This window comes from Anolis carolinensis, chromosome 6, assembly GCF_035594765.1.
Source record: "Anolis carolinensis isolate JA03-04 chromosome 6, rAnoCar3.1.pri, whole genome shotgun sequence".
Lineage (NCBI taxonomy): Eukaryota > Metazoa > Chordata > Lepidosauria > Squamata > Dactyloidae > Anolis > Anolis carolinensis.
The window spans coordinates 69,164,373-69,190,643 of NC_085846.1; the positions used below are offsets into that span (position 1 = coordinate 69,164,373).

At 39.6% G+C, this 26,271-nt stretch overlaps 3 protein-coding genes across 6 annotated transcripts in view; 1 reads left to right on the plus strand and 2 right to left on the minus strand.

Annotated features, from left to right (window-relative positions):
• The window catches only part of nek11 (NIMA related kinase 11), a 148,855-nt gene extending 144,240 nt beyond the window's left edge, over positions 1-4,615 (minus strand). The window contains exon 1 of the mRNA XM_062957350.1: positions 4,477-4,615. The gene's annotated coding sequence lies outside the window, so the exon portion shown is untranslated. The remainder of the gene's footprint in view (positions 1-4,476) is intronic.
• Positions 4,616-4,628: 13 nt separating this feature from the next.
• Positions 4,629-25,703, plus strand: aste1 (asteroid homolog 1). Of its 2 annotated transcripts, XM_008112764.3 has the most exons (5): positions 4,639-4,741; positions 17,062-18,398; positions 19,868-20,078; positions 21,773-21,968; positions 22,785-25,703. In XM_008112764.3, exons 2-5 carry the CDS (start codon positions 17,082-17,084, stop codon positions 23,077-23,079), a joined length of 2,019 nt encoding a protein of 672 aa, XP_008110971.2. In that variant the 5' UTR covers positions 4,639-4,741; positions 17,062-17,081; the 3' UTR covers positions 23,080-25,703. The 2 variants fall into 2 exon arrangements, with proteins under 2 accessions (XP_008110970.1, XP_008110971.2); XM_008112763.3 differs by lacking the exons at positions 17,062-18,398; positions 19,868-20,078; positions 21,773-21,968; positions 22,785-25,703 and adding an exon at positions 7,713-13,665 and having other exon boundaries at positions 4,629-4,741.
• atp2c1 (ATPase secretory pathway Ca2+ transporting 1) overlaps positions 24,278-26,271 on the minus strand; it is a 56,588-nt gene continuing 54,594 nt past the window's right edge. For all 3 annotated transcript variants that reach the window (XM_008112768.3, XM_008112765.3, XM_008112767.3), the window contains one exon: positions 24,278-25,016. In XM_008112768.3, coding sequence (XP_008110975.2) covers positions 24,883-25,016 — 134 coding nt within the window. In that variant the 3' untranslated portion in view covers positions 24,278-24,882. The remainder of the gene's footprint in view (positions 25,017-26,271) is intronic.

Below are 26,271 nucleotides of genomic sequence, written 5' to 3' on the forward strand. Positions count from 1 at the left end.
TATTTTAAATTGTAAGTCGCTCGGAGCACTCTGGTGGAGAGCGACTAATTAAGAAATAAAGTGAAGTGAAGTGAAATCTGAGTTGATGACACACAAATGAAAAATCCTGATAATGATATACCTCTAGTTGCATCAACAGCTTTATTTCACTAACATCTGCATGAGACTAGCTAATTGTCTCTCTGGCAACCCTGTGTTCAGCTAGATCTGTGTAAATTCCACTGAATTCAGTTGTAATTTTGAATTTTTTCATGCATTTTGTTGGACTGTAGATAATGCTATGAATTCTCCTTTATATGGATTGCATTACCACTCTGCGGGTCAACAGTCACACTTGAAAGTGGTAGCTATTTTGATTTGTTGTTCAAGTGTTGTTTTGTTGTTCAATAATTACAGATGATTTGTAAAATTGTTTTGCATGCTAAAGAAGCCAGTCTCATTTTAAAGGTGCACAATGTTAAACAGTTGCTGTCTTAATCAAACAGTTCAATTGGGCTTATGAATCTGTAATTTGTGACAATGACATTGTGTGTGTAAGAGAGTGTTCTGACACCCAGCTGCTGGGAAACTGACACATCCTGTATCAAAGGCAATGTACTTGGCAATGTGATTTCCCAATGAAGTGCAGCCAAACTTCTAATTATTGAAAGTGATGTTCACAATAGAACAAATGAACTGTAATCTTGGCTTCCAAAAGAAAAGACTGAAATGAGACACAATATGAACATCTTTCTAAGTCCATGACCTCCTACAAGAAAATAGGATAATAAAAATAATTGTAAAATACAAGTACTATGCTGGGCTTGCCAGCTATGACTCCTGCTTCTGTCTTACAATGCCATACAAAAGCTTGCAAACCAATATCACCTCATAGGTTTTATCTGTCAGTAGTTATATAAATATCCTTTTAACACAGATAGTTACCGTACATGGTTCTTGCAAGATTTGTTTACATATTTTAATTATTCAATACTAATACATTTTGTATTACTGGCTGATCTATGTGTATCTGTGCAGTAGTAAAGTACTCAACATTTGTTGTATAACACTACCTTCAGGGTATATGTATAGAGTGCATATGAAACAAAAAAAATAATGTTTAGACTTGTGTCCCTTCTTCAAGATCATGTACGTATATATGCAAATACAGGTTTTCCAAAATCTAAAACAATCTGAAACCCAAAACACTTCTGGTCTCAAGCATTTTAGATAAGGGATACTCAACCTGTACTGTATTTAACTGTTCAAGAAGTTAAATTGTTGAAAGGTTGCCAAAATGTGACAGAACTGATCAGTAAATTTTGTAAATGGGCAACTTATCCAGGGGTTTGCTAAGAAATTTAACTGAGGCAATCAAGTATCCACCATAGACTAGACTTGATATTAAGTCTAGTTGGGTCCAACTCGAGGGGGGGGGGGGGGAGATGCTCATCTCCATTTCAAAGCCGAAGAGCCAGCGTTGTCCATAGATGCCTCCGAGGTCATGTGGCAGGCATGACTGCATGGAACATTGTTACCTTCCCGCCAAAGCAGTAACTATTGATCTACTCACATTTGTATGTTTTCGAACTGCTAGGTTGGCAGAAAATGGGGCTAACAATGTGAGCTCACCCATCCCTTGGATTCAAATACCCGACTTTCTGGTCAGCAAGTTCAGCAGCTTAGAGGTTTAACCCTTTGCACCACTGTGGCCACTTGTATCCATGTATCATGTAGCCATCATATATGAAACCATATCAAGTGCAAGAAAGCTCTAGCCCACCAAAGGTTTTGGACTTCAAAAACAGTATATTATTATGTTGATTTATACTCCGCTTTTTCTCTTGAGGAAACTCAAAGCAGCTTATTTGCTCTGCTGGATGCAAATAAACAAACAAGCATTTGGAGGAAGCACCCACCACTGGTTTCCATTACGACGACCACTGATGTGGCTTAGAATCCGAACCAAGGGACTCAAGGTGCATCTTAGGACCCTTTCACTCAGCTGAATAAAATCATTGGCTTTGAACTGGGATATATAGCAGTGTGAACTCAAATATTCCAGTTCAAAGCAGATACTGTGGGTTATTCTGTCTTGATATTCTGAGTTATATGGCAGGCCTCCTCAGAGGTTGTGAGGTCTGTTGGAAATTAGGCAAGTGAGGTTTATATATCTGTGGAATGTCCAGAGTGGGAGAAAGAACTCTTGTCTGTTTGAGACTTTTTATACAGCACACTTGATGAATCAACCTGGACACAGCATATTATTTGAGAACACAGAAATGTTGGACCACTCTGACAACCATCATGTCAGACAACACAGAAATCCACAAGCATGTGGACAATTTCTACAGAAAGGAGGAAACCACGAAAACTAAATCTGGCTACCAGTATTAAAAAAAACCTCTAAAATCAGGACAGTAAATAAAGAACACCACTCAGAAAACAGAAGAATTCCAGACATGAATCAATCAGGGCTATTAATACCTTCCAACAAAGGATTCCCCCAGCCAGGCTTTGAAGCTGCAAGGCTATACAATGCTAATCAAGGTGGCTAATTGCAACATTCACACTTGCCTCAAACAGACAAGAGTGCTTTCTCCCACCGAGGACATTATTCCACACATATATGAACTCCACTTGACAAGTTTCCAACAGACCTCACAACCTCTGAGGGTGCCTGCCATAGATGTGGGCAAAACGTCAGGAGAGAATGCTTCTGAAACATGGCCATACAGTCTGGAAAACTCACAGCAACCCAATGATTCCGCCCATAAAATCCTTCGACAACTGCATTAATTCTACTGTCTAGAGCAGGCATGGGCAAACTTGGGCCCTCCAGGTGTTTTGGACTTCAACTCCCACAATTCCTAACAGCCTACCAGCTGTTAGGTGTTAGAGGCACCCTTAGTGGAAAGGCAGTAGGAAAAAGAAAGTGGTTCCCAGTCTTATTCCTCCATAGGTTTTAGATCCAAGAATTCCTGTCAGTCGAACTGACTGGGGCTTCTGGGAATTTTAGTCCTAACCAAAGGGACAAACACGGGGAAAATGATGGGGAGGGAGAATACAAAGGGCTGGTCAACACCGAAATCAGATTGACTACATCCTTTGCAAGGAGCCCCGGTGGCGAAGTGCGTTAAAGCGCTGAGCTTCTGAACCTGCAGACCGAAAGGTCCCAGGTTCAAATCCCAGGAGCGGCTTGAGCACCCGCTGTTAGCTCCAGCTCCTGCCAACCTAGCAGTTCGAAAACATACAAAATGTGAGTAGATCAATAGGTACTGCTTCGGCGGGAAGGTAACGATGCTCCATGTAGTCATGCCGGCCACATGACCTTGGAGGTGTCTACGGACAGCGCCGGCTCTTTGGCTTAGAAATGGAGATGAGCACCAACCCCCAGAGTCAGACATGACTGGACTTTACCTACATCCTTTGCAGCCAAAGGTGGCAGACATCCATCCAGTTGGTGAAAACAAGACCTGGAGCTGACTGTAGTTCAGATCACGAACTTATTACAAAATTTATAATCAGACTAAAGAGAATGGGGAAAATACACAGACCAATTAGATATGATCTCACGAATATTCCCAGCAAATATGCAGTGGAGGTGAAGAATAGATTTCAGGGACTAGATTTAATAAATAGAGTCCCAGAATAGATTTCAGGGACTAGATTTAATAAATAGAGTCCCACTACATTTTGCCCACCATCAATGGCCACTTGGCCAACTGCACCATTTCCAAGTAGTCGGTACGATATTCCCTCTGTTGACTGAGGAGGGAAACAGCAACGGTCCAGATTGGCCCGGGCTGTGGCGCAGGCTGGTGAGCAGCCAGCCAGGTGCAGCCAGCTGCAACAAATCACTCTGACCAAGAGGTCATGAGTTCGAGGCCAGCTCGGAGCCTATGTTTGTCTTGTCTTTGTTCTACGTTAAAGGCATTGAATGTTTGCCTTATATGTGTTTTGTGATCTGCCCTGAGTCCCCTTCGGGGTGAGAAGGGCGGAATATAAATACTGTAAATAAATTAAATAAATAAACTATGGACAGAAGTAAACAACATTGTCAGGAGGCAGCAACAAAGTACGTCCCAAAGAAAAATACAAACGGAAGGCGGTCTATTTACCTTCCATCCATTCTTGGGACCATTATAGAAGCGACGGCATAACAGGAATTGCTCCTGCTCAACTACAGTAGAGTCTCGCTTATCCAACGTAAACGGGCCAGCAGAACGTTGGATAAGCGAATATGTTGGATAATAAGGAGAAATTAAGGAAAAGCCTATTAAACATCAAATTAGGTTATGATTTTACAAATTAAGCACCAAAACATCATGTTATACAACAAATTTGACAGAAAAAGTAGTTCAATACGTCGTAATGCTATGTGGTAATTACTGTATTTACGAATTTAGCACCAAAATATCACAATATATTGAAAACATTGACTACAAAAATGCGTTGGATAATCCAGAATGTTGGATAAGCGAGAGTCTACTGTACCTATAAATACTATCAGCACCTTCCCTTCCTTCCTTCGCTCTGCTGCATTCAGCCCTGCCCGCCTGCCTCTCTTGTTTGGCTCCGGTTGCTAGGATACGGCGCTGAGCGTGACGGGAACACACACTTCCGCATTGGAGAAGAGCGGAGGAGAGGGGAAATGGGCGGGAAGCTGTGACGTCACCGACAGCGTAGATGCTCCGCCTGCTTCCGTGATGTATAAAAGGCGGGGGCAGTTGAGTGACGGGCGCGCTTTGGACGCTTGCAGGTATGTTGGGGGCTGGAGAAAGGCCAAGGTGTCTCATTGCAAATTTCAACCAGAGCTTTTTGTTTAAAGCAATTTCAAAGCACTGGCTAGAGAAGGGAAAGGGAGCAAGCCAATGCCTGAAGAAATTGCCATATTCCTGGAGGAAGTTTTGATTTTCTAAAGTGAGAAGCCCACAAAGAGCAGGCCTAAGGAACCCTGCCGCCTGAGAGGGTGAAGAAAGTGGCCTCCCTTTTGGCTTCTAGGTACAGAAGGGAAGGGATTTAGCGCCCTTCCAGACAGGCCCTCTACCTCAGGATGTGAACCCAGGTTTTCTGTTTAGCCCAGCTTATCTGTCAGTGCGGACTCATATAATCCAGTTTAAAGCAAAAGACCTGGGATCAAATCTTGGGATATAGGGTCTGTCTGGAAGGGCCCATAGACCCCTTCCACACAGCTGAATAAAATCTCACTTTTTCTGCTTTGAACTGGAATATATGGCAATATGGACTCAGCTAAACCAGTTCAAAGGAGATATAGTGGGATTTTCTGCCTTGATACTCTGGGTTATATGGCTGTCTGGAAGGGCCCTTAGTCTTTGAATATTTCTTTAGCACTGGGGATGGGACAGTGTCTTCCACTGATCCAGAAGGCAGCAGTCTGGGGCCCCTTCCAAACAGCTGTACAAAATCCACATTGAATTGGATTATCTGTCAATGTGGAGTCAAATATTCCAGTTAAAAGCAGACATTGTAGATTATCAGCCTTGATATTCTGGGTAATATGGCTCTGCTTTAGAGGATGCCATGAGTGCATCTACATTGTTTTATAATAATAGTACAATAGAGTCTCACTTAACCAACACTCGCTTATCCAACGTTCTGGATTTTTGCAGTCAATATTTTCAATACATCATGATATTTTGGTGCTAAATTCATAAATACAGTAAATACCACATAGCATTACGACGTATTGAACTACTTTTTCTGTCAAATTTGTTGTATAACATGATGTTTTGGTGCTTAATTTGTAAAATCATAACCTAATTTGATGTTTAATAGGCTTTTCCTTAATTTCTCCTTATTATCCAACATATTTGCTTATCCAACATTCTGCCGGCCCGTTTATGTTGGATAAGTGAGACTCTACTGCAGTGGTCCCCAAACTAAGGCCCGGGGGCCGGATGCGGCCCTCCGAGGTCATTTACCTGACCCCCGCCCTCAGTTTTATAATATAATATATTGTATATACATATAATATTGATAATAATATTATAATGTAATACAATATAACACTAATAATAATACCATATAATAATATTATATGTTCTATATTACATATAATATTACAGTATAGTGGTATAGTTCAATATAGTAATATATAATGCTAATATTGTGCTATGCTAATAATATAATATATTGTATGCAGATATAATTTGTAAACCACTCTGAGTCCCCTTTGGGGTCAGAAGGGTGTGATACAAATGTAGTAAATAAGTGCAGTAAATAAATAAATAATAAATACATACATTTTAGACTTAGGCTCGCCCAAAGTCTGAAATAACTTGAAGGCACACAACAACAACAACAACAACAACAACCATAATTAACTTGACTATCTCATTGGCCAGAAGTAGGACCACACTTCCCATTGAAATCCTGATCAATGTATGTTGGTTAAAATTGTTTTTATTTTTAAATATTGTATTCTTTCATTGTTCTTGTTGTTGTTGTTGTTGTTTTTGCACTACAAATAAGACATGTGCAGTGTGCATCGGAATTTGTATTTTTTTTTCAAATGATAATCCGGCCCCTCCACAGTCTGAAGGATTGTGGACCGGCCCTCGGCTTAAAAAGTTTGAGGACCCCTGCTCTACTGTAATGATAATAATTTTATTCTTATAGCCCACCACCATCTCCCCAAAGGACCCAGGGTGTCCATCAAAACAAAAACAATTGAAATAAAACATGATCAGATAGAACATTTGTCCAGTTAAAACAAAGTTAAATAAACATAAAAATATAAAACATTAGCATTAAAACTCCATCCAATGCTTAACATTCAAGAACCAGGGATACTAAAATGGGCATAACCAATCTATAACAAAGGGCTGGGCATGGGAGAGTGCAAACAGCAAACTATAGGGCTGGGAATTGGGTGGGGTAAAGGGAGCAGAGTCCTATCTGACTGACTAGGGACTAGGCATTATAAATGGGGCTAATCATTCTTGAATGCTTGCTGAAACATCCAGGTTTTCAGCTCCCTGCAAAAGGTAGACAGTGTGGGGGCTTGTCAAATCTTCCTGGGGAGGGAGTTCCAAAATCGGGGCCGCCTACTGAGAAGGCCCTCTCCCTCATCCCCACCAGTCATGCTTGTGACAGTGGTGGAAGCGAGAGGAGGGTCCCCCGGTGGATCTTAGTGCCCACATCGGTTCATAGGGAGAGATGCAGTCACGAAGTTAGGCAGGGCCCGAATCTACAAGGTCTTTAGCCTTCTCTGCCAAAGAGTTCTGGTGCCTCACCAAACTCCTTGGAATCTGTAGCATCCAGCCACAGCCATTTAAAGTGGTGCCTAACTGCATGTGTTGTACAATGTGATTCTCAGGGCACATCTATACTGATAGATTGTTTATTTAATGCCTAGACCATAGGACTTTCACATATAGAACAGACAAATAAATGCATAAAAACAAGATTATACAATATAATACATCTATACTCACTACTCAGGTCTGTGTAAAACCAGATTATTTGCACTGCCATGGCTAAAAATCATACGGAGCGAATCTGGAGTAATGCAGGCAAGGTCACCTTAACATGGTAAGGCATCTTCTGAGTGGGGGAGGCAGAGTGCCTTCCGGAAGGGAGCCAGTCCCCCTTGGATGGGGCTGGAGGAGGGTCTGCAGTCACTTGGGCAGCTTCTATCCTCTATTCTGTGATATCAGCCCATTCATTAATGCTACGACCCTTACCATCTATTTTCTGGGCCCCACCAGTTCTCCCAGTCCTTCTGCTTTGAATGTCATCTGAGAGAAGAGGTGGACATATCTTCATCCAGTTTGGAGGCACTCTAGAAGCACAGAATAAAGATGGAAGAATCGGCTGTCTCTCCATTAGAAACGTCTGTTGCTGTTGAGTCAGAGAACAGTAGAGCACTTTGGGAGAACCCTTGCAAGAAAGACATGACCAGTATGCTCCATTCAGACCTTCAGCGCCAGCGCTTCCGGTGTTTCCGCTATGAAGACCTTCAGGGGCCCCGAGAGGTTTGTAGCTATCTCCACTCTCTCTGCTGCCTGTGGCTGAAGCCAGCACGACGCTCCAAGGCAGAGATACTGGACCTGGTGATCCTGGAGCAGTTCTTGGCCATCCTTCCTTCAGAGATGGAGCGCTGGGTGAGGGAATGTGGGGCAGAGACCAGTTCCCAAGCAGTGGCTTTGGCTGAAGGCTTCCTCCTGAGTCAGGAAGACGAGAGGAAGCAGGAGAAGCCCCAGGTGCAGGACTCTCTTGCAGATGATACCAGTCAGGTGGAGGAGTCTCATTCAGACACCATTTGCGTTGTCGAGACTGGAAATGGAGAATATATCACAGTTGGAGATGAAACATGGCCAAGTGACAGTAGCACAACTTTTCTTGATTCTTTCCTAAGAAGCGATTCTGCAGGATCGGATCAGGTGACTTTGGAAGATGTATTTGTGGATTTCTCAGAAGAGCAGTGGGCCCTCTTGGATCCAAATCAAAAAGCCTTGCATCAGCAAATCATGGGGGAGAATTTAGGGATTGCGTCATCTCTGGAGGAGACACCATTCAAACATTTGGAAGATGGAATGAATTTCAATTGGAAGGAAGTGCTCACCTTTTCTCAAGAAACTCACACAAGGGATAAACCATTTAAATGCTTGGAGTGTGGAAAGAACTTCTGTCAGAAGTCAAACCTTGTTATCCATCAGAGAAACCACACAGGAGAAAAGCCATTTAAATGTTTGGAGTGTGAAAAGAGATTCACTCAGACATCAGATCTTGTTCGTCATCAGGCAACTCACACAGCAGAGAGACCATTTAAATGCTTGGAGTGTGGAAGTTCCTTCCGTCAGAATGCAAACCTTGTTCGTCACCAGGCAATTCACACAGGAGACAAGCCATTTCAATGCTTGCAGTGTGAAAAGACTTTCAGTCAAAAGAAAAACCTTATTGGCCATTGGGCAACTCACACAGGAGTAAAGCCATTTCAATGCTTGCTATGTGGAAAGAGCTTCAGTTATAAGGTAGGCCTTGTTTGCCATCAGAAAACTCACACAGGAGAAAAGCCATTTAAATGCTTGCAGTGTGAAAAGAGTTTCAGTCACAAATACGTCTTTATTCGTCATCAGGCAACACACACAGGAGAGAAGCCATTTAAATGCTTGCAGTGTGGAAAGAGCTTCATTGATAAGGTCGGCCTTGTTTGCCATCAGGCAACTCATACAGGAGTAAAGCTATTTAAATGCTTGCATTGTGAAAAGAACTTCAGTCACAAGAATGTCCTTATTCGTCATCAGGCAACACACACAGGAGAGAAGCCATTTAAATGCCCAGAGTGTGGAAAAAGCTTCAGTCGGAACTCATACCTTGTTTGCCATCAGGCAACTCACACAGGAGTAAAGCCATTTAAATGCTTGCAGTGTGGAAAGAACTTCAGTAAAAAGGGAAACCTTATTCGTCATCAAACAACTCACAGCAGAGAAAAACCAGAGTGTGAAAAAAGCTGCAGTTGAAATACAAGCCTTTTAAAAGAAATTGTCAACCAACATGGAAGAAATGGGGTAAAGGCAAGTTCCCTTGTTTTACATCAGAGAGGGCATGGATCTTTCATAGAAACACTTGAGTTAAAAAAACGTGGCTTTTGTGGGAAAATAATAACCTGATCCATTTCTTTGATAAAATATCTCATTTAACATAACTGATAATATTTTGAGAGCGAAAGGAGGAATATTTCAGATTTTTAAAATTTAATTCATGCATATTGGTTACTGCAAATATTTCCTGTTGTGTGTGTATTCAGGGTTAAAATATATTTAATTGAGAAGTTTGATGAGAAGGGTTTGATTAATGACTAACAGCCCTGTGTATCATGTAACTCTATGTATGTGAGACTGGGTTTTCTATTATGAAATATCTAATAAAGCATAACTGATAAATTGTTTTCTATCAGTCCATGCATACTGGTTACTGCGAATATTTCTTGTCCTATCTATCACATAAATAATAGAAAATTTATTACAGGTGTGTGTGTTCAATCTCAAAAAAAATGCATGGTGTTTCTTAAAATTAAATTAAAGTGCAAATTAAATTAGTTTAACCTGAAGAAAAGGCATGTTTAGAATTCTGAGTTTATTATGTATGTTTTGATATTAATTGAATATTTTTGCACTGAGTTTCTTTGCTAAGGTTTAACAGAAAGAAGAAAATGATTAACAATTACCAGAGCTGCCTCGATTAATCACCATGTTAAATTCCTAGCAGAATCTGAATGATGATTTGCAGACCATCTGGCTGGTTGTGAGCTTGGAATGTTGTGGTTGAAAAATAATTTGGCAATTTTAATCCATTAAATTGTAGGAATAAGGTTATAACAGTGAGCACATGCAGCATCATGTCTATGCTGTCCATCAGTTAAATTCCAAGTTGTAGCATATAATTTAAACATATACGTGTACCTACAGATGTCAACGATTGTTCTAATGCAGTGGTTCTCAACCTGTGGGTCTCCAGGTGTTTTGGCCTATAACTCCCAGAAATCCCAACCAGTTGACCAGCTGTTAGGATTTCTGGGAGTTGAAAGTCAAAACATCTGGGGACCCACAGGTTGAGAACCACTACTTTAAAGTAACCTTCCTCAACCTTGATCTTTTCTCCAGACTAGAAAACAATCAAATAAGATTGTCCAAGGGACATTGGTAATTTAACATGTCTAGAAACTGTCATACTGGGAAGGACTGTCCTAGCTGCAGAAAATCATTTAATAATGTTAATTCATTTTAGTTGATTAGATTTGGATTAGCAATCATATGTTCATATTGACACATTTTGTTTATTGCTTGATTCTGGCTTGTTTATTTCTATTTTATGGCATTGAATGTTTGTCACCTTTTGTTTGGAAACCACCCTGAGTCCCCTCGGGGAGGTATGGCAGGTTATAAATAAAGTTTATTTATTTTATTATTTGCCTCACATTCACAAAATTTAGGGGTTGGTCTGAATCCCCTGGCTTTGGTCCTGTAGGAACAGTTGGGCAGGTTCTGAAATTGAAACAGCCACAACTTCCCCATTGCCATCCCATGTTTTCCAGGCTTGGATAGCCCAGAAATCAGATTTTGATCAAATTTGAAAGTGGAAATTAGAAAAGGAGAAAGTCCTGATGGGTTTTATATACAAGAAATTAGTTGAAAAACAATATAAATTGAAACAAACATTGGCCGAGATATGGAAAGAGGACCTGAACAGTAATGAGTTAGACATTGAACACTGGATCAATTCAATAAAAAATCAAATACATAAGAACCAGAGAAATACAAAGGAAAATATTTACCAAATGGTCTATAACCCCAATTAAATTAGCTCATATAACCAAATCAATCACAAAATTATGTTGGCACAGATGTGGATGAATTGGCTCCTATATGCCTATGTGTTGGGACTGCGATAAAGTACAAAATTTTACAACAAGATAAAGGAGATGGAAGAATTAATTGGGCCTAAATGGGAGTTGAACAAAAATTCTTTACTCAGAAAGTAGACAGGAAGTACAACATTAAAGACTGGGCTGATAGAAAATATATGATAGTCGCTGCCCAAGCAACTGTGGCATTGGGCTGGAAAGACTATTTAGCGGATTTCACATTCCAGGATACATCCTTGAAAGGGGGACGAAATGTACAACAGGCCGAATCAAGAAGTGGGATCTGAAATGGGGAAGAATGATAGCATAAAAGGAAAAGGAAACTACAAAGAATTGAACCATACTATTTCTACCATTCATAAATTAAAATAATATTTGAATGAAGGAAAGTACTATTCCCAGAGGGTGGGGGGAGGGAGCAGAGTAATATTGTTAAACACAAGTGGGAGATGAATGTGGAATTGGCAATGTTAAGAAAATTAAGTGAATAACATTCTGTATGTACTATGGAATGGTTACTGAAATTTACATTATTCCACCTATGTTTACAATATTTTTTTAAAAAAAAATCTTTAAAAAGGATAGCCAAAGAACACAGGAGGACAGTCACCTCTACATCTCAATGGTTTGCAACTACTATATGAGTCTTACCTGCCAGCCATCACCAGCAGTGATGTCAACCAGGGTTACTAGGCGCTCTGGGAAAGCAGGGGGAGAGGAGGTGAGATTCCTCCTCCTCTCATCGCCTCTGCTGACATTACTACAGGCGATGGTTAGAACCCATGTCATGGCCAGAGTACTTAGATAACCTTATTATCCCAAAACGTAGGAAGGCCTTCTCTTTGGCTAAGTTCGATGTACTCCCTTCAGCTGTACTTGAGGGAAGATATAACAAAGTACCATACAATGATACTGAAGCTGAGGCAGTGGAAACTGTAGAGCATGTCTTGTTATATTGCTCTTTTTACCGAGACCTTTGTAAACATTTTATAAATCCAATTTTAGAAAGTTTACCAGGGAGATCTGTACGGTTTTATGTTGATTATCTTTTGGCAGACCAAGACCCCAAAATTACTGCCAAAGTTGCTAGCTTTTGTGCGGCAGCGATAGCTTGTCGGTGCAAGATGTTGTCAAGGTTTTAGTACATTTTAATATTTCCTTCAGCATTTACCTTTGTCATTTTAGCATATAAATGTTTTATATCATTTTAACTACCACATTCAATACTGTGTTTTAATCTTGTTCTTCACTGTGTTTCTTAATATCTAATTGCATATGTTTCTACGCTATTCTGATGCGTGCACATTTTCTGTTGCTGGTCATAGACTGTAATATATATATTTGGGGGTTTGGGGGTCCTCCTGAGGCGCAGATGTCGGTGGTGGCCGGGAGGGCCTTCGCACAACTCAAACTTGTGCGCCAACTGCGACCATACCTCGTGAAGTCTGACTTGACCACGGTGGTGCATGCCTTAGTTACCTCTAGATTGGACTATTGTAATGGGCTCTACGTGGGGCTTCCCTTGAAGACGGCCCGGAAACTACAATTGGTCCAGCGCTCGGCTGCCAGATTAATAATGGGGTGAGTTACAGGGAGAGATCTACTTCCTTGTTCAAGGAGATCTACTCCCTTGTTCACTGGCTGCCGTTTATTTTCTGGTCCCAATTCAAGGTGTATACTATCACATATAAAGCCCTAAACGGTTTGGGACCCACCTACCTTCGTGACCGTATCTCCTATCATAAGCCTACCCGATCCCTTCGTTCATCAGGGGAAGCTCTCCTGTCCCCACTCCCGATATCCCAGACCCGCCTTGTGGGAACAAGGGAGAGGGCCTTTTCTGCTGTGGCCCCCCGATTGTGGAACTCACTGCCCATTGAGATTAGGCAAGCCCCCACATTAGCAGCCTTCAAGAAAGACTTGAAAACATCGCTCTTCCGCTGTGCTTTTGGAGAGTAACTATTTTATATTTCTTTTCCGTTGCTCCCTTTAATATCTATCCTCCAGACTACCCCACTTCCTTATGACCCTGTTCGCTGTGGTTTTTTATTCTTATGTCTCTCTCACCCCGAGTTTTAACTTAATGGTCATGTGGTCCGCCCTTGTTTTTCATTGTTTCCTTGATTTGTTTTGTAATGGATATTATTATTTATTGTATTGCTTATTGTGTTGTGATGTGTTGTTCTTTTATATGCTGTTTATATTGTATTGTTTTGGGCATGGCCCCATGTAAGCCGCCCGAGTCCCCGTTGGGGAGATGGTGGCGGGGTATAAATAAATTATTATTATTATTATTATTATTATTATTATTATTATATAATGTCATGGCCAGAGGCTGCCATGATTTGGAGGGAAGGAGGGGATGGTTAGAGTTGCTGCCCAGTGGTGCTCAGCCACATTTAGAGATGTTAGATGGTCAGGGTTCCCTCCCATCTCTGCGTGATTCCATATCCGGGCCTGATCTGGTGTATGCCATGCTGGATTGACCCTGAATTACACTACGTAACACAAATTTTGTTCCTGGGTTATAAATGTAATTTCCTAATTGGTTCTATCATAAAATAATTGAAAAGTTTACTAAACGGCAAAAATTGCGGAACATCCTGCAGCACAGTTTGCTATAGTTTTTCAATGAATATCTCATTGAGTCTCAACCAAATCAACATAGTTTGTCGCAGCCACAAAAACAGTTTCTGGAGTAGAACAACTACTTTCAAAGTAGGTACCACACAATTAAACAGAAAATAACATTTCCAACCCAGGAACTGAATTTTTTTTTCAGATTTTTTTAAATATAATTTTTATTGAATTTTCCAACAACACATTACAAATTTTTTTAAAAAAATAATTATATACATATATATAGATTAAAAAACACAAACAAAAAATTAGAAGACATAGGTTCTACCAGGACAAGACAAAACATAAAATAATTTAATTAGATTCTCATAAGGGACGAATGGAAGTACAAAACATGTTACATGTGTTTTTTCAGATTTTAAAAAATAGTTTTTGTAGATCTGCCCTCAGTTCTCCAACGCCTTGCTGCCACTCTCCAGTATCTGTCACCTGAGCAGCTGCCTCACTCTGTCTAATGCTAGGACTGTAAAAGAATTCAGTTACCAGTGCAGTCGGCTCTCCTTGTCCGCAATTTGAAAATACAGTAGAGTCTCACTTATCCAACACTCGCTTATCCAACGTTCTGGATTATCCAACGCATTTTTGTAGTCAATGTTTTCAATATATCGTGATATTTTGGTGCTAAATTCGTAAATACAGTAATTACTACTTAGCATTACTGCGTATTGAACTACTTTTTCTGTCAAATTTGTTGTGTAACATGATGTTTTGGTGCTTAATTTGTAAAATCATAACCTAATTTGATGTTTAATAGGCTTCTCCTTAACCTCTCCTTGTTATCCAACGTATTCGCTTATCCAACGTTCTGCCGGCCCGTTTATGTTGGATAAGTGAGAGACTACTGTATTTCCTTCCACCAAATGGTTTTTCCATTTTGTATAAGGGACACCATTTTACTCCACTATTGTGTATAATGGGACTTGCACAGCCATGGATTTTAATATCATCGGAGTGTCCTGGAACCAAGGTCACACTGCAGTGACTTTGAACAACTTTAGATGCATGTCTAGGAAACCAGTTTTTAATATTCAGAGCTCCATCAAATACATGATTTATGAGGTAATCATTTTTATTGTATTCTGCCATAGAGCCTTACTTAGGAGCAAAAATTGCTGAACCAAGTGGCACTTATTACTGTAGTGTAATTACATGTAGAATTGTAAACAAAAACATGTTTCTTCATGGGAAATACTAAGAATTAGGAGAACAATTTTCACATATTTATTCTATCTTGCTCTTTTCTTGACCACAAGGTCATTTGTTATACTGATTATGTTTCTGGGTGTCAAAAATATTTTCCATTTTGAAAAGCATAATTTTACTACAACTGATGACTTCTAAAGATAATAAACACTTTAAAAATCAATTAGTGATTGATTGATTTTAAGGCAAGGATTTCTGTGGGTATTTGCCTTGGATCAACTGCATTTTGGACCCACTGGAGTATGAATCAGCATGAAATGGGTCTGTTTCAAGACTCCACTATCAAGCGCCTTTGACTGTGTTCTTTTTCTCAAATTCATACAGGAGGATTATGGTTAGTACAATTGTAGCTTCTTGGATCCTGGCATACCAGGAAGCATAGCCAATAGTTCCTAGGCTTACTGACATCCCTTAATGCAGTGGCTCTCAATCTGTGGGTCCCCAGATGTTTTGGCCTTCAAGTCCAGAAATCCTAATAGCTGGTAAACTGTCTTGGATTTCTGGGAGTTGTAAAACCAAAACACCTGGGAGCTCACAGGTTGAGAACCACTGCCTTAATACTTCCTGTTTCTGTCTTTGGCAGCAGCTAGACTTTCAGCCCAATGATGACAAATACAACATAAAACATTCTTCTTAACCTAGCACACTGCAGATGGATTGAGTTCATACTCCTACTTACGTTTAAGCTTCTGGGAGTGTTCCCAAACTCTGCTAGCACCTTTAACATTGATTAAAAATGGTGTAATGAGAATTAAGCCTCCAAGTCTCTATGTTCTAGCTCCCTAATCTTAGCTAAGAGCTTACATTAGTCAGAATCTTTCCTTATTAACACTTATTGAATCCTCGGTGGTGCAGCAGATTAAACCGCTGAGTTGCTAAACTTGCTGACCGAAAGTTTGGCGGTTTGTATTCTGGGAGTGGGGTAAGCTCCCTCTGTTAGCCCCAGCTTCTACCAACCTAGCAGTTTGAAAACATGCAAATGTGAATAGATCAGGAGGTACCGCTCCAGCGAGAAGGTAAAGGTGCTCCATGCAGTCATACCGGCCACATGGAGGTGTCTATGGACAACGCTGGCTCGTCAGCTTAGAAATGGAGATGAGCACCAACTCCCAGAGTCGGACATGGCTACACTTAATGTCAGGGGAAAGCCTTTACCTTTGCCTTACTGATTGATCATAACTTTGGAGTATACAAGTGGATTGCCTTTCAACCTTGTTGTGCTCCTGCTGACATAAGAAAGTGTGATACAACATTGCTTCAGATAAAGTCAAAGTTAAAGTGTATTAGTGTTCATTTTTCAAGTACAGTAGAGTCTCACTTATCCAACGTTCTGGATTATCCAACACATTTTTGTAGTCAATGTTTTCAATACATCGTGATATTTTGGTGCTAAATTCGTAAATACAGTAATTACTACATAGCATTACTGCATATTGAACTACTTTTTCTGTCAAATTTGTTGTTAAACATGAGGTTTTGGTGCTTAATTTATAAAATCATAACCTAATTTGATGTGTAATAGGCTTTTCCTTAATCCCTCCTTATTATCCAACATATTCACTTATCCAACGTTCTGCCGGCCTGTTTATGTTGGATAAGTGAGACTCTACTGTAATTACATTTCAAATAAGTGCATTTTAACCATTCCAAATGAGTAATGCTGATTTCATCAACCAGTTGCAAAATGCACTAGTTACGATTAATTTGAATATACTGTACATCAAACAGTACTCTGAACTATAGAAAGAAAGAAAAGTTTCATATTTTCTGACTGTTGTTCCCTTAATGGTGATATTTGTGCATCACATTGCATTTTAAATATTAATGTGTGCTTTTTTTCTCAACAGGGATCTTTTTGTTCAGCGGTATGGGCATACAAGGGTTTATGAGCTATGTAGGGGAACACAGGGAGTTCTTCATTGACCTGCAGTTGAGGAGCACAGATGTGGTAATCGATGGAAATAACCTCTACCATCGCCTTTACTTTGACTCAAATCTCGATATCCGGCATGGTGGGGATTATGATTCTTTCACAAATGTTGTACATCAGTTTTTTGAAGCTCTGACAACGTGTAACATACGGCCTTATGTTGTGCTAGATGGAGGATGTGATGCATCTGACAAAAAGCTTACAACATTAAAGGAAAGAGCTCGGGAGAAGATCCAGGCAGCTCATTCTCTCTCCTGCGGTGGCGGTGGGAGCGTATTGCCTTTGCTCATCAGAGAGGCCTTCAAACAGATCTTGGCTGAAATACAAGTCCCTTTTGTCCAGTCATTTTCAGAAGCAGACAGAGACATTGTGTCGTTAGCCAATCACTTGAATTGCCCGGTGTTAACATTAGATAGTGACTTTTGCATATTTGACCTAAAAGCAGGCTATTGTCCTCTGAATTACTTTCAGTGGAGAAACCTTTGCAGTGGCAAAGGCTTGCAAGACTGCTACATCCCAGCGAGGTGCTTCTCATTAGAAAGATTTTGTAACCATTTCAGCAACATGAATAAAACCCTCCTGCCTCTTTTTGCGGTGGTGAATGGCAATGATTACATTAATCTGCCAGCTATAGAAATGTTCTTTAGCAAGGTACATCTTCCTGTTGGAAGCTCCCGGCAGAAAGGAAGAAAGCACATCCGCATTCATGGGCTGCTGAATTGGCTGTCTCGTTTTGCCGATCCTGCTGAGGCAATCGAAAATATACTGAAGTATCTGAAAAAACACGAAGCAGAGGAAACAAGGCAGCTTCTTTCCGCTTTCATGGAAGACTATCAACCCTCTGGTGTTAATCTCAAAGATTTTTTCCAGGATGGAGTTTATGAATCTGAGGAAGTGAAAAAATTAGAACTACCTCATTGGATTTGTACTGCTTTCGCTAAAGGAGTTTTGGCACCATTCATTAGTGATGCCCTGGTGTTGAAAAGAACAATGCTTCATGTTCAGGTGGAAAATATGCAAAGGCCTAGTGCTCATGCTGTCGCTCTGCCAATTCGACAGGTTATTTATGGATTACTTTGGAATGCTTCACAGGGGTCCCCCAGTACATTCCCAAGCAAAGAGCCCACTTCACCCACCCCTGTTTTTCATGAATTTGACAGGATTCAAAAGGCATTCAAGAAATCATTTGTTCAAGCAGCAGGACTGTCTGGAAAATTTGGGAGTGACCAGTATTCTCTGACTACATTAAATCAGGTAAATGATTAAAATTATGTTCATGAAGATGAGGATATAATAAAGCGCACATACTTCTGTACAAAAAAGATGGCACCTGAGGCAGCATCTGGCTACTTTGGGTTGTTGGCATGGTAAAACAATTTGTACCTACTGCAGATAGTAAAGCCAAGATAGATGAACACCTATCATTAACACCTCTGCTAGATTCAGTCTCTCATCCTTGAAGATCTGTCTTGGGATCTCTCTTGGATGACTTCCCCTCATGTATCCTATAATCTGTGGCTTGAGACACCTCTCTAGGGATCTAGGATTCCAAATTTCAGGCTGTTATAGCTTCAGAGATAAACACAAAAATGTGTTGTTAATGCCTCTTGAAATAATTAAAAGATTTCTAATAACCATAGCTAGCATAAAAAGGTAAAGGTTTCCCGTGACGTTAAGTCCAATCATGTCTGACTCTGGGGGTTGGTGCTCATCTCCATTTCTAAGCCAAAGACCCGGCGTTGTCCGTAGACACCTCCAAGGTCATGTGGCCGGCATGACTGCATGGAGCCCCATTACCTTCCCGCTGGAGCGGTACCTATTGATCTACTCACATTGGCATGTTTTCGAACTGCTAGGTTGGCAGGAGCTGGAGCTAACAGCGGCCGCTCACGCCACTCCCGGGGTTTGAACCTGGGACCTTTCGGTCTCCAGCTTAGTGCTTTAATACACTTCGCCAGTGGGGCTATAGCTAGCATAGTCAGCAATAAAACACAGAGTTGTACAACAGCTCTGGTGAGCAAGACATTCCTGGTTTAGAAAGAACTTTTTTTCATCTCTGCTTCCACAGGACAGCTGGCCCATGTATCATCATTCTTAGAGAAACAGGTATTGGGGTAAAAAGTATGATAGCATATAAAGTATAAATAGGAGGGAGCAGAATTCCTCAGCCAGCATGGCTGTTTTCAGCTCAGGGTGACAGAAGGGTAGTTTTGGATCATCACAATGTATTTAAACTTAATGTCATTGACTACTTAAATTTGTTTAGAAGGGTTACATAGTTGATAAGCTATTGTATATACTAGGAAAATGTGGCTTTTAATAAAAAGAGCTTTAAAGTAATGACAGATTCAAGGAAGATGTTCAGTTGACTTGCCTAAAATAATATTTTTCTAAAAACGTTAAGGGGAATGTGATGCAGGGATAACTGGTCTTATATACAAGAAGTATGTCTCCTTTAGGTAACGGCACTCCATACAGTCATGCCGGCCACATGACCTTGGAGGTGTCTACGGACAACGCTGGCTCTTTGGCTTAGAAATGGAGATGAGCACCAATCCCCAGAGTCAGACATAACTGGACTTAACGTCAGGGGAAACCTTTACCTTACTTTACCTATGTCTCCTTTGCTTATAGCTTTATTGTCCAAAATGGTTAACATACCATTTGAATTTCTGTTAAAGTCAGCCCTTCTCACAAAAACTTTGCAATGTCTTAATTTACAGATTCCCTTAGCGGACCGCCTACTATTTTTGCTAGAGACATTAGGAGTGACAGAAAGCATCCTTGAAGCAGTTCCTTGTCACCTGCAGCTTCCTGTAGCTGTAACCTGTTACTGGATACAACATGCCGAACCCAAAGTGAAGTTACAGCACATGAAGGCTTTACTTCTTGGAGTAGTATTTGGTGAATTAGACAAGATAATACATAGTTCAGGTATGTTCAGAGGGCCAACTTGCACCATGTTTCAGATTTCAATTTGTCAGATTGTTTCTATACTTCAGTGTACACATAAGATCTCCCCATTTTAGTTGTTGACTACGATTACTATAGCCTAAAGCAGAGCTGGGAAGCAGATACTGCTGAATTCCAATCTTCATCAGCCCTAAACAGCTTGACCAATGATGAAGCATGATGGAAGCAGTAGTTCATCAACATCTGAAGAGCCAAACATCCTCCACTCTTATACTTTGGGTTCAGTTTTATAGACATTCATGGCATACTTTGAAATGAAGCCAAGAGTTTTTATATTGTATAACTCTTCATAGCATGACTTTGCTAAAATATGTTTAATGAAATAATCTTATGTGCATTGACATCCATTCCAGGATAGCTCTACAATCACTGTAAGAAGATTCCAGTCGCAAAAAGTATAATTGTGGGAAATGGTTTGCAAATCAAGCGTATTTCTAAGAGTAGGGGAGGGTGCATGTCTCCAAGTGTTCTTGGTTTAAAGCTCCCATCAGCCTTTAATTTTGTCTATGCTGGTGTGGGTTAATTAAAGCTGTAGCTCAAGAGCATATGTAAGGTCACATGTTCTCCATGACTAAATAGTACAGGGAGTGTGAGTAAAAGATCAGTATGAGAAACCCTCAGAATGGAAACTCAGTGGTTAAAGAAGTATTTCAGATTCCATCTCGACGTCTCTGCATATGTGCAAACAAAGCTTTGCAGTATTATAGAAAGCTGTCTCATTAGGACAGGCATTAAGTTAACTGAAATCATCTTCTAGGCCGGGAGATTTCTTTTTTTTAGCTATATTTTGCAGTTGTTACTTAGCCATTCGTGGCTAAGTAACAAATAACCATATAGTGAGAAAGTACATAAAAAACTTGATTGGAAAAAATATTCCCCAGGTAAGATTAAAATTCCCATGTGCAACTTTTCACCATACTGTTATATTTTTACAGTGCCATATTTCTTAATAAGATGTTAACAAAGAACAGGGAAGAGGTATGAAATGGAGGTAGAAATAAAATAATGGAGAAAATGCAGTTATATCAATTCCACATACTTTGCTTAAGTACAAAAGGTTATTTGGGTAGAATCCTAGAACAGACCACAAGGGCCATCCAGTCCAACCTTCTGCCATGTAGGAGCACACACTCAAAGCATTCCCGACAGATGGCCATCCATCATCTGCTTAAAAATTTCTAGAGGAGACCCTACCACCCTGTAAGGTATCATATTCCACTGCCAAACAGCTCTTACCATCAGAAGGTTCTTCCTAATGTTTATGTGGAATCTCTTTTCCTGCAATTTGAATCCATTGATGTGTTCTAGTCTCCAGAGCAGTACAAAACACGCTTGTCCCCTCCTGTGTGACATCTTTTCAAATATTTAAACATGGCTATCGTGTCTCCTCTCAGCCTTCTTTTCTTCAAGCTGAACATACTCAGCTCCCTCAACCATTCCTCATAGGGCTTGGCTTCTAAACCTGTAATCATTTCAGTTGCCCTTCTCTGGACACACTGCAGCTGGTCAATCTCCTTCTGAGTAGGGTTAGTAAACACTAGTTACTGTTTCGAGAATATGTTTTACATTTAAAAAAAAAATTCACACACATTCTAGCTTAAAATGTTCTGAAGCATTCAGAAAAGGTGTTTTCTTTTGTTGTTATTCACATACAGACCCCGAGGTTTCACACATTGAAGTCAATAAAATTGTTTATGTCCAGTTATTGAAACGGAAAGAAAGAAAATCTCAAAAGGAACCATTGGAGTTAGATGCTGCACACATATTTTGCCAGTGGCAGTGCTGTCTTCAAATGGGATTGTATCTCAATCAGCTGCTTTGTTGTCCTCTTTCTGAGCCAGATCTTACACGGTAAGAATGCATAAACCTACAAATGTATGCACATTTGCATAAATTCCACTGAAGTTAGAGGATCTAATATCTGAATATAAGGGTACGTAGGATCAGTCTGCATGACAGATCAGTCCAAAATCCCAAGAATTACAACAGGACTGAAATATGCCTAATTCTGGATTGTATGAGGCAGCTCTACTGTATGTATTCATTATACTCCACCATCTAGATTTACAAAAATATTATGTTACTTTTGACATATTATGAGGGCAAGGCCAGCAGTTGCTTTATATGGAATTCAATCTTTTCATTAATAGATTGAAGTAAATAATGGAAGTGATACAGTGTTATAGTAATGATGGATTCTGATCCTGGTTTTTTCCTACATCCCATCCTCATAAGCCCAGTTCCTCTTAACCATGGCACAGGAAACCAGCAGTCATGCTTCCCTGGTGAATAACACTAATCAGCACACATTTTGGTGCCTCAAATGTTATCCCTGTTTTTGGAAATCTTTTGGTGGTATTCTATGGATTTAGATTACCGTTAGCTATATCCTAACTTTCCCAGTTCCAACATGGCAACTCAGACAGTCTGTACTTTTTCCCATACTCAATTTTCCTTCCTATGGGACAAAATAACTACAAGAAACTTAGATCCCAAATTAGGTGAAAAAATAAGACGATGTATCTAATTCAAAAATATGTTTTAAGATTAACACTAGTATTGAAAGCTCCAAAATATATGAATATGAGAATTTTCTTGCCAATACTGTAGTACAATGTTCTACAAGACATAGATCACATTAATCATTTTCTTTCTTGCCTTTGCCAGGCTTTATAGTGGGACTCTAGTGCACAAACTGTATCATGAATTAAAGTTAGTATCCACACCAGAAGATTTGCTCAGTGCATCTCCAAGAATGCACCAACTTTATTGCAATTTGGTACGTATTGTAAAAAATGTAACACCATCAGGCTTCTTCCAGAAAAAGAAGCCCAAAGACCATAGAAGAAAGAACAAGCACTGCAATGGTAAACTGCTAGATAAAAAAGAAAATACTACTCTGGACAATTTGCCTTCATGCAGTAGTAACAATAGATTTGCAACATTGATGGTGGAGAACTAAAAGTACAGGATGAAACTACCAAGCCTCAGGTATACCTGCCCTTACAGGTGAAATTCCATTTGTACTTTTCCTAAAACTTGGCAATAATCAGATGATAAAACAGAAGTGTACAATTATGTAAAGCATGTTAAAATTGCTTCGACAACACATGTTAAAATTGTCCCCTTTTTTCCAAATAACGAAGATGCAAAATTTGCTTATTGAAGGGCTATGTTCCTCACTGTAGGCTACATTGCTTATTGAATAGTATTTATAAAACGCATTCTTAATGTTCAGGTTTTCTTATTAGAAGGCACTAAATGTGTCTTGTGAGACATCTGAAAAAATTCCCATATGGGGATATCAAAACCTGCATCAGCAGTCATCGAAATGAAAGGACCATAGCTTTATGATAACAATTAGAAATACTGATTAGAAGACAATTCACATACTCCAGACTGTATGGTCACATTAGGAAAAACTGGCAATCAAGTACCACCTTTAGGATGGAAAAAAAGTAGGCCCCTTCAGCCTCAGATCCGAAAAGCATTGTAAATAAGTAGGAAACACAGTCCTGTATATGCACATCTAAGGAACCTGTGTGTTTCTTCCTGGCAGTGATCCTGCTTTTAAATCACTGAAGAGCCCTTCACTCATAGGGCAGTTTTTTTGGGGAAATTTAGATCAAAAAAGCAGGGAAAGAAATCCTGCTATGAACATAGAGCACAATGTTATTTTTTTTGTATCAAGCAAGAAGAAATTGCAACAATATCTAGTATTTATATCAATGATTTGAGATTTGATATCGATGTTCATCTTGCCTCCCACCATAAGTTCCTTTATTAGCAAAACATACACAAACAGTATCAGAAAAGCCCTTTCAGATAAATAATTCATTTAAAAAGAAGTTCCATTAGCTCTATTTCAAAGGCTTATTATGAAGGAAGGAAGAAAACCTAGTGTGATACTTTTACACTGTAAAGGATCAATCACTTGTGGAAGAGTTCTGATGTTGTGATGTGGCTTGTCTATAATTCATACCATTGACAATCAGAAATATTGTTGGGTGAGTGGTCTTTATGGGTTAGAGAAGCAAGATGTTTTTAATGTAAATAAGAGTTCTATGATTATTGCAGAAGTCAAAAACGAAGCGTGGGGAAATCATTTTTCAAGTTTGTGACCCAGCTTCATTTAAAATATTAAGATACACATTCACACCTTTTAAGAAAAGCAGACATTTACTTCAAAATTGCAATATAGGCTTTTCAATCACAAAAAGAAAGAAAAGACAAGTGATTGGATAGTGGTAACATCCTGTGCAAAGAACATAAGATTTAAAAAAGGGTAGCACAATGTACACATTGCGGGGAAATGTAAATAAATATGGGAGCTGAAATATGGCACCTCTTACAACTCTAACCAGCTGGAATGCCTCATACATAATAGTAAAGTCCCACCACCAGCATAAAAGACTTTTAAAAAATAAAAACTAAAATATTTATCTAATACATGTTTCTATACACATATTTCTCAGGAGCAAAAAGGTGAGCCTGACTTTTGACATTTTAAGGTGACCTCTCACACTTAGAAATTTCCATTCAATCTGAAAAAGTAAAAGTTGTCTTTGAGGAAAAATATTACCAAAGTTGCATAATATTGTTTATTAATCTCCTAGCTGGAAATTGAGAATTAAACAGTCTTTAAAATTGCCAGTGTTCATCCATCAGTGAAAAGGAGGACTTGTCAAAAGCCCTTTATCTTCTTATGTTCCTCCTACATAAACAGCAGTTTCTAGTTTTGAAAGCACAAAGAAGGCAATGTGCATCATACATCAAGAAAAGATGGTAAAGATGAGGATCTGCCAAGTTTCAGGATCTTCTCCCTGCTTCTTTCAACCTTCTTTATAGTCTCTGCTATTATACACACAGAAGAGGTGAGACCCAGGAGAAACAGTAAATCTAAAATTGAAGGGAAAATAGGTTTCTTTAAAGAAAAAAAGACTGAAAAATATAGCAGCCAGTACTGCCTCTCAACATACTGAGACAGAAGTTAAATCCTAAATTTATCCACTAGAAATTCAATGTCACTCTCTTTTGTTGCAAAGTATATCATACATATTAATGTATATGTTGAGGGTAGATATGGGGGCCAAAATTATGGATTTAGATAGGTTGGGGTCATTCCACAGAGAGAAGAAAGCACAAATGCCATCTCAGGAGGCTAGCCACCCCTGACCAACACTGCCATCTCCCCACCCTGGAATTCAGAAAAGCCAAAAGTAACATCACACCGGAGAGAATAAAAGAGGCCAGTGCTTCTTTTAGGTTCATCCGTGACAGACTGAGCTCTCACCTTTTGCCACTCTAATCAGAATGAGATCATTCAATTTTTTTTTAAAAAAAAAAAAGAGTTAAGATAAAAGTATTCGCACTGACACATCAACCCAGGGTTTGGGGGTTGATTTTTGACTAAAATTTCTAGACTTATACACGAGTAAATAAGAGATGTTTCCCCACTTACGAATGTTTTGTCCTTTACAGCACAATTTAAAAAAACTGCACCATTTTTATGTGAATTACATATCTGTTTTATAGCTTTCACTGATAAAGCTTAACTGCTTTCCAATAAAATTTATTTTATATGAATATGTCTTGGCTGTACTACCTAACATCTGTTTTATAGAAGGTGGCCAAAGCTCCTGAGTTCTCAAAACCACCCAGAATTGGAGAATGATCAGAAACTGGCTAATGCTACTGAACAGAAATCTGTAGCAGTGATGATTAACGGGATTTGTTCTTGGGCCCAAATTGCCTTTCTGGATCAAGCTGGATATCACCAACCCTCACATAACATTATATAGCCCTGTTCAATCTCTGGTGTTATTTCTTCCCCGCCCCCCCTTATTCCTGCAATAGGTTATATGTTTCCTGACCTTTCTTAACACATAAAATAACCTTAATTTTTTTCAGAATCGGTAACGAGGGCATTTATCCTCCATACTGCTGACATTCCCAACCAAGAAATTCCTGCTGTTGTGACCCAACTAAGAATTTCTCCACCTTCTCAATGGGAACATGAGCAAGGTATAATCTGGCATCAGAAATAGCTATACCTTGTTCATGTACTCCATTAAGAACATGAGTTGGGCAGGACAAATTGTCACCATCCCCTATTGGAAACAATAGTTGAAACATTCTGGTTTGAGAGAAATGG